This window comes from Aristolochia californica, unplaced genomic scaffold (genome assembly GCF_029961685.1).
Source record: "Aristolochia californica isolate CCGP_79_NKW_82.1479 unplaced genomic scaffold, dmAriCali1.0.hap1 SCAF_7, whole genome shotgun sequence".
In the NCBI taxonomy this organism is placed as follows: domain Eukaryota; kingdom Viridiplantae; phylum Streptophyta; class Magnoliopsida; order Piperales; family Aristolochiaceae; genus Aristolochia; species Aristolochia californica.
In genome coordinates this window covers 36,594,708-36,612,063 of record NW_027182268.1, presented here as the reverse complement: position 1 = coordinate 36,612,063, position 17,356 = coordinate 36,594,708, and the positions used below count along the sequence as shown (strand labels likewise).

Sequence of the window (17,356 nt, the reverse complement as noted above, 5' to 3'; positions counted from 1 at the left end):
CAATACAAAACAATGTAGTGGCCATAACATCTCGCTTTTTTAGTATTGAACTTTGAAAGTAAAATACTTCCTTGCTAGTTATTTGGCATTCACTATGGCGGTAAAGAAAACACGAGATAGGAGAAAGAGAGTATAAGTTAAGTCAAGGGAGAATAGACGAAGTAGCATCATAGGGTTTGATAAAATCTAAAGAGTTGCATTTTCTTTGAATTTAGTGAAAAAATCATTTCCCTCAAGCACAAGCCGTAAGTGACTGATCCCCCGAGAAATGGGTCGATTATCCTTCCCTTCCTTCCCAACCTTCAACTTTCTACCATCAAATACTTCTCATATCAATAAATAAAATGAAAAAGCCATGAAAAAAAAAGGATTTAGAACATTGAGCTCTATCACTTAGGTCTAGTGTAAAAAAAGTGTTTACATACATAGAGTTGAGTTTGGGATTTCCTAGACCTCTTGGTTTAGGAAATCAATGGACTTAACCAATCACTTTGTTAGCCATGAGAAGATTTTTTAAAGTCCCATTGAGTTTCATTCATAATTATTTTTTATAAGATTTGAAACTATTAATGTTGTGTTAATAGCTAAATAGTAATTATGGATTTGATCACTTCTTAAAAAACTAACTTAAGAAATTAAACCTATAAAAGGTGTAGTCTCCTCCCATCTTGTCAAATGTGATGAGAATAGGTGGGGAGAGCCCTTTGGGATGATGGCTATAAAGGGTATCTCCTTTCATTCCCTTTCTTCTAGTGGAAGGAAGGCAATGGAAGTGGGCTGTCATCAAGGAATGAGAGAGCCCTAACCCCCCAACTCAAGAGTTTGTTTGTGTTCAAACACCTCTCCCCTCTCCTCTAATATTCTCCTGTTTTTTGTTGGTGATTCTAAGCTTCATGATACCCTGAAACCGTATGTTTCCACAAAGTCTTTACAATTACTAGTCTTTATTGTTAAAGACTACATAATCGTAGTACAAACAAGGATTGCCCTCTTTAGGAAGCATCGATTTTGAGTCGCTTCAAAGTGTTAAATAGGAGACAAATCTTCCAGCTATTATCTATTACGCGGTCAAGTTCTGAACACAGTGGATTCTATGTCGGTAGAGAGACGATAGAGAGTTTCGAATTTCGTTCCGCCACGCGTCTAACGAATGTCAAGGTCGTCTTGAAATTGACGTTGCCCTGAACTGGAGTGTGATGCACGTTCCCGCAGCTTACCTTTGGTTGGGAAAGGTAATTCCAGCGAGCGATGAATAAAATGGGCTGAGCAATCGTCGCAGATGAACACGGGGGCCTGCGTTTGTGCGCGTGTGCGACTGCGACACAACAGATTTTTGTTCCAACCAGCGTGATACACGCAACAACCGGGTGCTGCAGCGGCCCACGAATGCTGGTTTCTAGCGGAGCCCCGAGGTAACGGAGGATACTAAGAAGAGATTCCACGTCTTCATGGCGCTTTCTCGGTCCTGTCTACGGCCTCCGTCGCGACATCATTTCGATTATAAATTCCGCAAAGCGCAAACGAAGTGAAGCCGCCTACTCCCTTTCTCTCTGCTACTTTCCGTCGCTTCGTCCTTCGCACCCGAATGTAGTCTGACTTCGCTGCAGAGAAAGAATCTGCCGTTTTTGGGACTGCTCCGAGGATGTGTTTTGCTCGCGACAAAATTGAAGAGAATTGCACAGTGTCTCTGACGTGGACTCGGTTTCAAGAATGCTGTTTCCGTTTTCTAGTGACGGGAGCGAAGGAAGCTTCCTGTGACGGTTCCTAGGCTCGTTTCGCTTACTAAGGTTTTGATTTCTCGTCTTAGGATAATGTTTATTTGCTTTGTGATCTACTGAAACTTGTATACTTTGAAGTCCTGGCGAATTCGCTGTCAGGCGACTTTAACTTTTTGAACTTACCGGAAAATAGGGATGTGTTCTACTTGGCTTCCTCTCTTCAGCAAATGCTTTATTGAGTTCTTTGCTTTCTTCTCAGAGCCATAAAGGTTGAAGAGTTTCTTTAAGTTCTACCCCATCCCTAACTGGCATTATTGCGAAAATGTGATTTCTAGTTTGTTTCTTTGACGCTTTATTTAAGGCATCACCGGTTATGGAGTTAATTTGCTGAAAGTTTTCCGAGTTGGTTGAGATATCTTTGTCGGCCTTTCATCAACCGCTTCTGTTAACTTCTGGGAAAAATCAGCTACCCAAATCAACTTCGAACAAGAATTACTTTATCGTCATGTCCTGGAATATTTGCCTCAAACTCATAAAATGTGATCTAGTTTTTCCTCTTTTTTTTTTTTTTCCTGTCGAAATTATTTTAAATATGTAATAATAAAAATATTAAGTTTAAATAGGTTTTGAACTCGGTTTTTAGCGGGTGGTATTCTTTTTAGTTCGTTGTATGATGGAGATAACGCTAATTGTGAAGCTCTTTGTTATTTCGCGTAAGATTTTGTGTAGAGAACTGAAATTTATTATTCTGATCTCTACTGAAGGGAATTCTACATCTTGTACGGCATGACATAAATTATTGGTGCGATTACAAGGTAGCTGAAGCATGATGGAGGGAGCAGGTAAACTCACATACCGTGGCATTTTTTGTGATACGACGACTTTCCCAAGGACTTATGAGAAGCAGCAATTGCAATTTGCAAATAGAGCAATTCTGAGATCATCTTTACTTTTCAATGTAGTTAAGATATAAATCACATTATTTACCGCGCAAGAAATGCCTAGAGGAAGGAGAAGACGGATTCGTCTCAGCAAAATCTACTCATTCTCTTGCCTCCGATCTTCGTTTCAGGATGGTCACTCTCAGATTGGTCAGAGTGGGTACTCTAGGGTCGTACACTGTAATGAACCTGATAACCCTCAATCAGCCTTGCTGAACTACACAGGAAACTATGTTTCGACCACGAAATATACAGTTGTAAATTTCATTCCTAAGTCTTTGTTTGAGCAGTTTAGGAGGGTTGCGAATATTTATTTTCTCGTGGTGGCTTTTGTTTCATTTAGTCCGCTGGCACCTTATACTGCTGTTAGTCTCCTTGTTCCTTTGTTAATTGTGATTGGAGCCACTATGGCCAAGGAAGCAGTGGAAGACTGGAGCCGGAAAAAACAGGTGACTATTTTTTATATTCTTACTTTTTTATCCCCGGGTTATTGTTAAAATTGTTTGATGGGCTCATATGGTGATCTTCATTTTATTTGGCTACTATCTTGTCACTTTATGTGCATTTGATTTAGTGTTCTTGTTGTTAAAGGGTCTGAGGGGAATGCAAACACAATACTGAAACAATTAGTAATTGATTTGTTGGGGAAACTATACTATTATTTTAGTGATTCCTTTTTGTGCAAACTAGGTAGATTTATAGACATGTTAGGGAAGGAAGCGCAATGTGTGCTTGAAACGTGAGAAAAGGGAGCTTGAAATCATGGCTGTGTATTTCTCAATCAATCAATCTATGCTGTCTCAAAGAAGAAGGACATAGTATGAAGTGTCTTATCCATCTTTTTTTGACCGTCCTTCTGTCAATATCTGTCAATCTTTGAAAATTGCCACTTAGTTTACTTGCTCAACTCCAGTTCTGATGTGTATTCCTTAAATGTTCATGCCTGTGTAGAAAATAATTGAGCATTTGTATGATACTTCTCTAAAAATCCATATATGTTAATGACACCTGCATCTCGAATCGGGGTTTTAGAGTGAATGATAACATTGGAGAATTCTCAAATTTTCAGGATATTGAGGTAAACAATCGGAGAGTGCAAGTTTACGGCAGTGATCATGCTTTCCACAGAACCAAATGGAAGAATATTAGGGTTGGAGATCTTGTAAAAGTGGAGAAGGATGAGTTTTTTCCTGCGGATCTTCTTCTGCTTTCATCAAGTTATGATGATGGGATTTGTTATGTTGAGACTATGAACCTTGATGGTGAAACAAACTTAAAGCTTAAACAGAGCTTGGAGGTGACATCATCGTTGCGTGATGAAAACTCTTTCAAAAACTTTAAGGCGTTGATCAAGTGTGAGGACCCAAATGAGAATTTATATTCCTTCATTGGAACCTTTTACTATGAGGATGGGCAGTATCCTCTTTCAATGCAACAGGTACTTCTCAGAGATTCAAAGTTACGGAACACACATTACATATATGGGGTGGTGATTTTCGCTGGTCATGATACAAAGGTGATGCAAAATGCTACAGACCCTCCATCTAAGAGAAGTAAAGTAGAGAAGAAAATGGATAAAATAATCTATGTACTTTTCAGTATCCTGATTACTATTTCTTCTGTGGGATCTGTGGTATTTGGAATCAAAACCCGGGAGGATATACACAAGGGGAAGTTGCGGAGATGGTATCTTAGGCCAAATGATTCCACGATATTCTTTGATCCTAAAAAAGCAGCTTGGGCTGGTTTTTTCCATTTTCTGACGGGCCTTATGTTGTATGGGTATCTGATCCCTATATCCTTATATATATCCATAGAAATTGTAAAGGTACTGCAGAGTATTTTCATTAATCAAGATGTTGACATGTACTATGAGGAAGCAGACAAACCAGCTCGGGCCCGCACTTCCAACCTGAATGAAGAACTTGGCCAGGTTGATACCATACTTTCTGATAAAACTGGTACATTAACATGTAACTCAATGGAATTCTTGAAATGTTCGATTGCTGGAACTGCATATGGCCGTGGGATAACAGAAGTGGAGAGGGCAATGGCTAGGAAAGCAGGGGGTTCAACTCTAAATCCAGAGGATGGCATAAGTAAGTCTGACGGGCAAAGACTACTGGTAAAAGGTTTCAACTTTAGTGATGGTAGGATAATGAATGGACAGTGGGTACATGAACCTCATGCTGATTTCATACAGAAATTCTTTCGTGTCCTTGCTCTTTGCCATACTGTGATTCCTGACGTGGATGAGGAATCAAATTATATCTCTTATGAAGCAGAGTCCCCAGATGAAGCAGCTTTTGTCATAGCAGCAAAAATGCTTGGTTTTGAATTCTACGAAAGAACCCAAACTAGTATTTCATTGCATGAGTTGGACCCAAGGACAGGAAAGAAAGTTGATCGGTGAGCTTTCAGGACCTCTCATCGTGACTTTCACTCTGGGGTTTCTATGATATTCTCCCAGTTCCCTTGTATATGCTGTCCATGACCCCATCCGAATTTCAGGTTCTACAAGCTTCTTCATGTTTTGGAGTTTTCTAGTTCACGTAAGAGAATGTCTGTCATAGTGCAGAATGAGGAGGGCCAGCTGTTGCTCTTGTGCAAGGGTGCAGACAGGTGCCAGTCTCTCTCACTCTTTCTCTCTCTTTCTTTGTGAATGAAAATGAAGACACTTATGGATAACCCTTTTCAAAGAATTACTGAATGGAAGACCTTTAGTTTTGCCTTTAACCAGAGAACCTTTTGAGTACTGTTTGTGATTTTACTAAAAATAAAGGTCAGAACCAAGGGGTAATAGATTTGTTCAATATTAGATGTGAGATTAAGCCTGAACTGGGCTGTCAAATGAAGTTCTTTAACAATATTTGGCAGAAAATTGCTTCTTGCCTGAGAATCAGATTGTAAATTAAGTTTAGATAGGATGCAGAATAGATAGAGAAACAGGTACCAACAGTTGGTGTCAAGAAGAAAGGACATTTGGGCATTGGAGTGACCCTTCCCCCTCTTATATTCATTACTTAAGCGATAATTACAGCCTGAATAAACATGCCTCTGGTGTTAGGCTTATGTTAGGCATTACAGTAAGTTATGTGTCTAAATTGCCCACAATATAAACTCTCCAAACACTCAACCACTCTTAACAATGGTTTTCCGACCTGGTGAGTCGACCCGTAAATCAGCCTGCTCAACTGCGATTCAGGAGATCACAGCTTGGTTTGGGGGCTTGGACTCTCTGTTTCATTATGGGCATGTCCCCCTCGATTTGCTCTCAGCGTTATCAAGTCCAGCTGTTGACCTGATCCGCATCGGATGTCTGACTCAACTTGGGCGGTCCAACCCTGGTTTTCAGTTGCCTGCATCGGTTCTCTAGTCCATGTTGAAATTCCATGCCCTTAACACCCAAATTACATGTATGTCATTACTTGATATTGCTGAGCTCTCTCCCACTCAAGTTTGGACATATATGTCAAACAATCTCAGTTGGTTATAGATATAACTCTTTCTTACTCGACACTTTTGTAAATATATCATCAAGTTGATTATAGGGGGTAGAAATTACACTCATCGCAACACTGCTAATAAATTGAATCAACTTCAATGTGTTTAATTTCTCATAGAGATTGGGTTGTTAGCAAAAAAATGACAACTTGATTGCCAGAAATTCTTACCTCGGGCTTGTCAACAAAAAACCTGAATTCAATTTCTAGAGATTCAACCCACATAAATTCAGGCACACATTGCATGGTATTAGGCTTCAACTCTTGACCTAATGCAAGGTATTAAGCTTCATCACTTGACATAATGCCCTAATCTCGTTTCCTCTTGACCCAACCACTATTTATTCTGCATTATACTGTAATGTATGCTTATTATATGGTATTAGAGCTAACCTAGCCCGTGTTTGTGTTCTATGTGGTCTGTGTGTGTGTTCTCTACAGGCCGAATACATATGTTTTCCACGTCTTGTGTCAGGTTGTTTGGCGTGATTGTCTTCACGGGAAGCTCCCATACAAGTTTTGCTTTAGAAAGGGGGCCTAGACATGTCAATGTAAAATCTGCTAGAAAAGCTTTTGATACTGAGACCTTTTCTCCAGTTCTATTGATATTTGGGTTATTCCTCTTGAAGTAGGACATACTTTTTCCAGGCGACTCTTTGAGATAGTTTTGCTTCTTTGAAGATGGAAAGTCGGGCCATAAAGTGGTTCTATTAGAACCAAAATAAACTTGGATTTGCTACTTCTTTTCCTAAATCCTTTTTTGTTCCTTAAGGTAGGTGATGTACCTTGAAGATAAAGAAAATTAAAGGGATTGCTAAACTTTAGCTAATGATATTATGGAGGCTCGTATATCCCTTTTCTATGTGGTGGCAACTTTTTATGTGTCATGTTTCCAAAATGTTGAAGACCTTAAAAGTTTTCAGTATATTCTTTTAAAGGTTGAACTGGTTTCTCTCTTTCTCTCTCTCTCTCTCTCTCTCTCTCTCTCTCCATGTCCAATGTACTGGACCATATGAAGCCATCAGTGTCTTTGAAAGGAATATGGATGAAAATGATGCTGGTCATTTGACCTGCTGAGTTTAGAAGAATAACATTAAATTTTATACCTTGACTTGAGGCCTCAAGACTTTGAACCCTTAGACAACATGTATTCCTGCACTCTGATAATATTTGCTAGTGATCTTATTTTTACTAAAATTTGTAATACGTGTTAAGCAAAAAAGTATGCCAAAATTGAAGTTCTTATATATTCTTTCCACGGATCCAGCGCAATGTTGGAAAGGCTTGCTGAAGATGGCCATGAGTTTGTTGATCAGACAATTGATCATGTCAAACAGTACGCCGAAGCAGGCCTCCGAACCTTGGTAGTTGCATACAGAGAGATTGCTGAAGAGGAGTATCAAAAATGGCAGAAAGAATTCTTGGAGGCAAAAAATTCTGTAAGTGCCGATCGAGATGCAAAGGTGGATGCAGCTGCTGGTAAAATAGAAAAGAATTTGATCCTTCTCGGTGCTACTGCAGTAGAGGACAAACTTCAGAAAGGGGTGAGTTGCAAATTTTATATTCTAATTGTTTTTCATCTTCCTTTAGAGCAAGCAGGTTATTCACTTAAAAGGTAATCAGACAATTAAAATCTGGTACTGGAGTCCCTTGCTTCGTAGTATTATCTGATTGTCAAAATACGCCTGTTGTTTAGCTGGATATCCTCTATCTAATCATGTTCATATGATGAATTTCTGAATTGTTTTCAAGGTTCCTGAGTGCATTGAAAAGCTGGCACAAGCTGGGATAAATATATGGGTTTTGACAGGCGATAAAATGGAAACTGCAATTAATATTGGGTCAGCTTGCTTAGCTTCCCTGTACCCGAATTTTTATTTTTGGAATAGTATTGACAGACACTAAATCTTGAGTTGTGGTACTGTGTTAGCATTTTAACTTGCTGGGTTCTGACAGCTATGCATGTAGCTTGCTGAGGCAAGGTATGAAGCAGATTGTAATCACACTGGATATCCCTGAAATTGCTGTCTTGGAGAAGCAAGGAAACAAGGAAGCACTGGCAAAGGTACTAAACATTCAAAATGTTCTTTATGAATCAATTTTGCTGTTTAAGAACTACTTTCTGTTAGTATTTGCCTCTTGAAATTATTTGTTCTATTAGGTTTCACATGAAAGTGTAAAAATGCAAATACATGAAGGACAATTTGAGGTTCATGCTGCAAAAGAAACTTCTCTTGTGTGTGCACTGATTATTGATGGTAAATCTTTGGAGTATGCTCTCACAGAAAGTCTGGAGAAACAGTTTCTAGGGCTTGCAATTGATTGTGCATCCGTTATTTGCTGCCGTTCTTCACCTAAGCAAAAGGCGTTGGTGAGTGGTTTATTTGTAATCACCCTCTCCCTTACTCCTTATATTGATTCTTGTGGACAGCTTGACATAAAAAAAAGTTTGATAGAAATGTAAAGTTATGCAGGTTACAAGGATGGTCAAGACTAATACTGGACGGACAACACTAGCAATTGGTGATGGAGCAAATGATGTGGGGATGCTTCAAGAGGCTGATGTTGGAGTTGGCATCAGTGGTGCTGAGGGAATGCAGGTTTAATGTCATCATCCCATAAATAGAGAAATAGAGTGGTCAATAGAATGTAGATAAGCATTTGCATTTTAAGACCCATGAAGTTTAGTTGTACAATTCTTGCCATTGGATACCTTTTTTTTCGAAACATGGATAGAAGTTTAGAAAATTTTGGAGCAGTATAATATAATAGCTATTTCATTAGCTAATTAAAATCTTTGTCTTCATCAATCTTATAAGGTTTTGTTCTTACCCTTGGAAAATAGTAAAATTAATCCAGCTCTATAAAACTGCAAATTATTTTGACTCGCTGATTTGAAACATACTGTAAGAAATATCACCCCAATAAGACTTGGGCACATGCATATGTATCATCAGTCCTAGCTACCTCCAGTAAATGGTGATTCTTACGTTCAACTACTCCATTTTGCTGAGGGGTAAAAACACAAATGTCTGATAAATAATTCCCTGTTCTTGACAAAAGACTTGAAATTTATGGCTCATGAACTTGAGGCCATTATCAGTATGCAAGATATGAAGCGAAACAGCAAACTGATTTTTTATTTTATTGAAGAAAAATTTGAATACATCAAAGGCCTCAAATTTTTCCTTAAGAAGGTAAATCCAAATACACTTACAAAAATCATCGATAAAGAAAATAAAATACCAATGACCAAACAGACTAGTCACAGGACTAGGACCCTAGATGTCTAAGTGTACAATGTCAAATAAATGGCTAGTTCTATGAGACGAGACTGTAAACGAACTTCTATGATGCTTGCCCAATTGACACAACTCACACTGAAAAGAATAAATCGAAGGAAAGTCTGCAAATACAAGTTAGTTTTGCTACAGACGGATGACCTAGCCGCAAGTGCCACTGTAGAGGAGAATTTGCGGTATGTAACACCTGAAGACTATTCTGCTGATGGTTCTCCAGGTAGTATAGCCGATCTCTCTCACGAGCGGAACCAATCGTTTTCCTCATCGCGAGATCCTAAAAACACAATGAGTAGGATAAAATGTGAGAGAATAACTCATTGACTTGGTTAGCTGACTAACCGACAACAAATTTTGAGGAAACTTGGGAACAAAAAATGCTGACTGAGGAGACAAAAAGGAAGCAGGAGTAATATTGCCTACTACTTGAATAGGAGAGGTAGAGCCATCTGTTTTTTTATGGCTCGTCTCTTGGTGACCCTGGGATTTCTGGTTTCGGAGGAGTTATTTCAGATCATTCCAACAATTAGCTTTTCTCTTATGCCGGCCCTCTAGGCATATCCGACTCTACGTCTGCAGAGTTACATAACCTCCTCTCTAGTCTCCGCATCTTCAGAGACAAATGCAGCGGGCCTCTTCATATCGAAGGTGACTCAAAAGTGGTTATAGGATGGTGTGAGAGTGCATCTCCTCCCCCGTGGCGGCATTGGAATACCTTTAGGGAAATTTTAGAAATTACCTCAATTGTTTCTTGTATTCGGACTCACATTCTGAGATCCGCTAATTCGGCAGCAGATGCGCTTGCCAGGCAGGGAGCTACCCTACAATCATTGGTTGTAAGGGACCTGCTCCCCCAAATTTTGTAGTTTCTCTCGTTTTATTAATACATCTTTTTCAAAAAAAAAAAGAAGAGGTAGAGCCATTTGCAAGATTAACATGTTTGACACATAGAGACTCTTTTAAATTGGAAAACAATGACAACATACCTGACATGTGTCTGGAGGCTCTTGAATCAAGAACCAAGGATGGTGATGAATGAACATGATAAACTACCATATTTGAGTCAACACTGGTAGAACAATGGACTGGGATGGAAGCATGAGCTACAGATGCTGAGGTCGAGGCAATAGAGATCTGGACCATGCGCTAAGCAATCTGCTGTTGTTGTTGTATCAATTGTTGCATCTCATTTGGAGCACTCAGAGTAATTTACATATGAGAATCTAAATTCCCACTTCCACTATTAGGAGTAGTAGAATTAGCCCATGCAAGCTTCTCAAACTTAACCTATCATCTGTCAAAATAATGATTATTTTTGCCACAATGAGCGCACTTCCTTTTTGACTTACCATCACCACGTTCTCTACCTTTGCCTGGGCCCTCTCTACCTCGGCCTCTACCTCTACTTTTAGAGGAATTTGTAGGAGTTGATGTAGTATTAGAAGCATTAAAAGCAATGACTTCTATTATCTTACCTCCTTTACCTATTCCAGGATCAATAGTATTCTCAGCCCACATAATCCGATTAAAAGTGGTAGAAAGAGTAGGAATTTCATCTGAAGCTAACACTTGGGCTTTAATAGCATCAAATTCAATACCTAAACCATCCAAATTTTTTGCAACAAGCAGTGGATTTTGTTGTTTGCTCAACTCATTGTCATCTGTAGTAAACAGATGATATATATTGATCTCTTGCCATATGCCAAGGAATGCACTGTAATATTCTGTAACAGTACAATTTCCTCTTTTCAACCCAAAAAAATCTGTATAAAGCTCATAAACTCGAGAGAGATTACTCTCCTATGCACATAAAGATTCTAGAAACAGCCACATAGCCTTTGTTGTCTCACAATTCATCACCTGATTTCTAAGAGTAGAATTAATACTATTAACAATCCAGGTCATAACCTGACTGTCCTCTGCCTCCCAATCATCATCTGGAGGCACAAGGGGATCATCTCGGATAAACTTCAACTTCTTTCTACCCTTAATTTGATTGACTTGGCCCAATTAAGATAATTAGACCTTGTCAATTTTTTCGAAGTAATCATGATGGTATCCTTTCCTTCAAACCCAAAATTTTTTCTAGCCCTGGCTATGAACTTCTCCTGTCTCAGCCATAATACTGATATATAATCACAAAATAACCAATTTAAGCTTCCAGATGATGTCCAAATTTATCACCAATGTCGGCCCCACTCACAAAATTAGTGTTAGGGCATAGAAATAGGATATGCACACGTCATCAATCCAATAACTAGCGATTCACAGCTATTTTTACCAAGATCATGTAAAAGTAGTAGCAATTAGGACTGACGTCATCAATTGGGTGATGATGCAGGCATCCAACACTGGGTTGGGTGACGTAGATCTCAAAAAACCAAATTAGGGCAATCAAAGTGTAGAAAATCCTTCAATGATTCATAAACACCAGTAAGATTAAGGTTATGGCAGAGAAGGAAAAAAAACTTAACTTTGATGAACCAACATAAAACCTTGTAGTTTTTCTCCTTCCAGCAGGTTGTCCTCTTAAAAAATATCAAAAATCTGCAGTAGAATGCTCTCAACAACGATCTATTGCTCTAATACCATACAAGATTTGGGTGAAGGAAGAGGAGAAAATTGAGAGAAAAAGGAAAAAGGAAAAGAAGAACTTTCTGAAGAGCCTGAGATTCTTTGTTTGGAACTGTGCACAAAATCTCAGACTTCTTAATAAGTGTTTTGAGTTACAAATTACAAAAATACCCCTATACACTTAATAAACCTTAATCTTACATCTCCTTATATCTCCCTAACTACACATCCTATGTACATGAAAACTTAACCACTGATATCGTTTAACATGCAGAATAAGATTACATAAAGAAAATTAACCACTGTATTGGTAAAATGACCAAAATACCCCTGGATGTATTTTCTAACTAAGATATTGTTGGATTTGCTGTTTATGTAGCATTCAGAGTTAGTAATTAGTAAATCCCTACGAGTTTTGAGTTTTTAATCCATGATCCCCCATTAAGGCCGTACAGTTTTTTTTCACCTTCTTAGTGTTATATATTACCCATTCAAACTCTTTAATGGCTTCTAAAATTCCTGCTGGTTAGGGTGAGATGTCCGATGGAGGCCATTGTCACTTCAGCTACTGCTCCTCAATATTGATAAGAACATGTATCTTATTCATGAGAATAATTTATTTCTTTTGAGGAATCTGATTTTAGTCGTGATTGGTGCTACATCCTTGTTGATTCAGAGTCATTTCAATCAGAGATATTTCCTGATAGTGATTGACCACATGAATCCTTATTCTGCTAAGTGGTCTTTCATTTGCCAGCTCCATTTGTTGGCTGGCCTTTCTACATATGTACCAGTTATTCCGTTTATTTCTTTTTCTTTCTGGTTCTTAACTGTCCATGATAAACCCTTTTAACTGGTGTACTATAGGATCTCCACTGGACATGCTCTTACTATGTCAATGACTATGATTTTCTCAACTTATAAATACTACTCTTGAGCTGTTCTCTAGTACTTCCATATCTAATTTTGTGAATGTTCACTTCTGCTTTCTCTTCCATGCCAGTCATTGTCGATTGGTTTCAAAATAATCTGATTTTTGTAAAGAGAATGGACAGTTGGCCAATCAAAATCCACCATGAAGACAGATCAAAGTTGTGTGAACTAATTCGACAGTTATTAGCTTCCTATGGTTGTTTGAATGAGTAGCAACCCTAAATGAGTCATCTGTACTGAGCACGTTGTTTATTTTGGTGGTCATTGATGAAAGATTTGTAGAATGTTTGAAGAGTATGAGTGGAGGATGTAGCATATCACTAGATATATTTTCCATTTTTGAAAGGTGTAATCTCGTCCTATTGTGATATATTAGTATCAAACCACCAATATGAAGTATAGACTATAGTGGTGTTTGGGAGAGAACATGAGATGAGTACCTCCTGAAAATCCTGTGTCAGGTCTCTTTAGTCATGCATTTCCTTTTTACTGATTTCACCTGAACATTTGACCTTATTGTTGAATCCTTATTTGACCTGATGTTGAATCCTTGTCATTTCATTGTGATTCATCTTTTTATGTTGTTGTTATATTCATATAAAACAGTTTTTTGCTGCAGGCTGTCATGTCCAGTGATTTTGCAATTGCTCAGTTTCGGTTTTTGGAACGGTTGTTGCTTGTACATGGGCACTGGTGTTATAGAAGAATTGCAATGATGGTACATATTAACGGTCTCGTGAAACTCCTATTTCATTTTTTGGGCATTCATTTGTTATGTTGATGATGAAAAATTAAATTACCACTCACGTAAATGAAAGATATAAAGTATCTTCAGGAACTATCAAATAGTCTGGAAAGAGTGCTTGTTTATTGAGCTTCTTTTAATGAAATAAATAAGATATCTTGAAGAACTATGAAGTAGTCCATTGGTAAGGGAGTCTGTTTATTGAACTTCTTTAGTTACCTCCTTTTCCTTTTCCTGTTATTGACACTTTGGCAGTAATGCATCTGTAGTTGTACTTGTCTATTTGTTCAATGTGGCTATCACTTACGGGGCAAGTACTTGGATGTTCTCAAACTGCTTAGAACTGAAGAAGACTGCTGATGATTTAAAACTTACAAATAAGTTAAGAAGTTGGATGAACATACTGGGTTCATGCTGGGTTCTTAACAAGTAAACTTATCGTGGTTAAATTGCTTTCATGGTGGTTATGAAGTTATTTTGTGCTTATGCAGATTTGCTACTTCTTCTACAAGAACCTGGCATTTGGGTTTACCCTCTTTTGCTTCGAAGCTCATGCATCATTTTCTGGCATGCCTGCTTATAATGATTGGTATATGTCTTCTTATAATGTTTTCTTCACTTCGCTTCCTGTGATAGCTCTTGGTGTTTTTGATCAAGATGTTCCAGCACGGGTTTGTCTTCAGGTATATGGTCTGCACTATTCAGTATCATATTTTGTGTTACTCTGGTTGTGATTGATTTTGTCTCAGATGCACACTACATCATGGAATCATAACACGAACTCAGGACCCAATTTGGCCCTGTGAAATCTAGGTCGGGTTCTTAAGAATTTTGAGTGTCCTGGGGAATTTTAGAGGACTCTTTTACCAGAATTAATGGTGTTTGCCTTTACTTCCTATGACCTCATTATTGTAAAAATGCCAGTACTTGTTGCTAGACATAACGGCTTCAGTTAATTTAAAAGTATTTCTTCAAACTAAAGAGAGGATAGAAGTTTCTCACCAAATTCATCTACTGCTGGGAGAATAATCACATCTACTCTTGGTCCTTTCTCATTGAGCTTGCAAATATGGATTCCTTGTGCTGTTTGAGATTAATGTTGCTTGAAAATATGGATTCCTTGTGCTGTTTGTGATTAAAGTTGTGGGAACTAAATTGGGGGGTGGGGTGGAACCAGATCTAAGGGCCAGGTTGGTTCTTAAGAAGCAGAAATCTACGGCTTTTAATAATTCAGACAACCTTACTGGCTATTGCTGTTTGACCACTCACCTCTTTGACAATCACCTCTGCTTCTTTTCCTTCCCTCCCTATTGTGTCTGCATTTCTTTATTTGGGGGGATGAAAGCTGTCTTTTCGTCTCTCCCTCAAGCCCTATGTGTTCAATTTCCAGAACTTTGCTTCCAGGAATTTCAGTAAAAAAGGTCGATTTTGAGGGTTTCCTTTTGCTGGACATTGGGTTAAATTGGGTCACAGTCACTCCTAAATTTCCCAATTCAACTTGCAAGATTCAAAATTGAGTCCTATGTGACAGTAGCATCAATTAGTATTGTGTGTAATGACAGGTTCTAACAAGAGAAGTTTGAGTGTAAAGAAACAATTGACTTGTGATCAGAGTGAATAGAGTTACCTGAGCATGTATTGACTTTTTTCTAGTGATCAGCTCGTCCATTACCATACTTAGTAATGCCATATTGTTGCTTTCTCGAAATTCATGGGACACTTATCAGGGCACTGTTCACCTCAGGTTTGCAGTTGTTTAGCAGTAGAAGAAGGTCAAAGTGAGGAAAATGGAAGTTGATTAAACAAGGGAAAATTATACATTTCATATTTGACTCATCACACATGATTAAATAAAAAACAACCAAGATCAGTCTAGTGGGGATTTACTGGGTACAATTGGCTTTTCACTGTTTATGGCTTGCTTGTGATTTTTTATCTATTACAATTTTCTGGGAATCACCAAAAGTCAAATTTGAATCCTTCCAGTGAAAAAATAAACAGAAACTAATTGATTGGTCTTTGTTGACTACTCAGTGGTGACTGAGTTTGTTTGTTTACTACATATGCACAAGTGATCTTCCAAAAGCCTGGAAAGCCACTAACTTGCAATGGTGTCATAATGTTGTTGAATTTCATCGAGCTGATTTTCACTTTCTTTTTCAGTACCCTTTGTTGCATCAAGAAGGGGCACGGGACCTCCTCTTCAGTTGGTTTCGTATCCTAGGTTGGATGCTCAATGGAATTATCAGTGCTATAATCATCTACTTCCTTGCCACCAGCTCAATCCTTCACCAAGCCTTCAGGAAAGATGGTCGAGTTGCAGGTTATGAGATTCTTGGTGTAACTATGTACACTTGTGTTGTCTGGACTGTCAATTGCCAAATGGCACTCTTCATCAGCTATTTTACCTGGATCCAGCACTTCTTCATTTGGGGTAGCATAATCTTTTGGTATATCTTCTTAGTCATATATGGGTTGGTCCCACCAAGAATATCAACTTCAGCTTACATGGTATTTGTGGAGACCTGTGCTTCAAGCCCTATGTACTGGCTAGCCGTCCTTTTCGTAGTGGTCTCTGCACTTCTACTGTATATCTCTTTCAAGGCCATACAGATTAAATTTTTCCCGATGCACCACGAAGTAGTTCAGATGAAACTTGCTGAAGGAATACAGGAGACTCCAGTTGGGTGTAGAGCCGGCCCTGAGTTGTCCGGAATTGGGCAACCGAAGTATACTTTAAGCTGAAATAGTGAATACGGCAGGTGTGTATATGTTTTCTAGTCGTTTTCGTTTTTATTAGACGAAGATTCGTGTATTTATGTCATACTACCAAGCTTATAATATATACTACTCTGTATGCTATTGCAGTAGCCTGTCTGGATTTGATTTTTAGCCGAACATTTGAGTGATGAAACAACAACGGTTTGAGCGGTGTTGGCTTATGATGTTGCCCTGCTTTTCTCCCATGAAAATATCAGAGTTGCAGTTCTGGATTCAGTTCCAAATTGCCCAGGCCTCCAATAATTTGTTCTCAATAGGACCTACCAGTGGAAAGAGTTTTTGATTTTATTTCACGCATGTGGGAATCTGATAATTTGCTTATTGAGGATCCTTATAGAAATAAATTATTAAGGTTGAAAGCACAATACCTCCTTCACCCTATATGGCGGATTAGTCTGTAATTTGCCATTGGGAAGTTGGGCCTACTCCTGATGAACCAGTAGAAAAGAGCCACCGCAAGTCACCCCTTTCTGGCTGGTCATTTGAAAATTGAAATCTTTCATGTTTCCATTGGCGAATTGCTTTGCTCACCACGTTGTAAATACGTATGAAGCTGAAACGGCCATGAAACATCTTAAATCTGTCTGTTTTGAGTATACAATAAACTTTTTTTAGGTGTACTTTTCAAATACTTTAAAATCCGTTGAGTAACTTTTAAATGAGTTTTATGCGGATTTTTCATGAAGTGGCTCACAACAAATGAAATATCCGACCTAGTACCTGTAACATAAATTAATTTACCTATCAAATGACAATATTAAGTTTCGTCTTTGAGAGCAAGACCCTATGTGTCATAAGATTATGGTTAATTTCTATGGGAGTGTATCTATGGGTGTAGCACCTAACAAATCATACTCCCGCA

General features: G+C 38.4%; 1 protein-coding gene across 4 annotated transcripts; it reads left to right on the top strand.

Annotated features, from left to right (window-relative positions):
• The first annotated feature begins 1,381 nt into the window (after nt 1-1,381).
• LOC137935898 (probable phospholipid-transporting ATPase 8) lies at nt 1,382-16,658 on the top strand. 4 transcript variants are annotated; one of them, XM_068780300.1, is made up of 14 exons: nt 1,382-1,787; nt 2,483-2,560; nt 2,681-3,108; nt 3,729-5,068; nt 5,171-5,281; nt 7,430-7,706; nt 7,915-8,003; nt 8,119-8,227; nt 8,324-8,533; nt 8,619-8,762; nt 13,588-13,686; nt 14,205-14,396; nt 15,877-16,475; nt 16,582-16,658. In XM_068780300.1, exons 3-13 carry the CDS (start codon nt 2,716-2,718, stop codon nt 16,456-16,458), a joined length of 3,546 nt encoding a protein of 1,181 aa, XP_068636401.1. In that variant the 5' UTR covers nt 1,382-1,787; nt 2,483-2,560; nt 2,681-2,715; the 3' UTR covers nt 16,459-16,475; nt 16,582-16,658. The 4 variants fall into 4 exon arrangements, with proteins under 4 accessions (XP_068636401.1, XP_068636400.1, XP_068636399.1 ...); XM_068780299.1 differs by having other exon boundaries at nt 2,686-3,108; nt 15,877-16,658; XM_068780298.1 differs by having other exon boundaries at nt 15,877-16,658.
• The last annotated feature ends 698 nt before the right edge of the window (nt 16,659-17,356 follow it).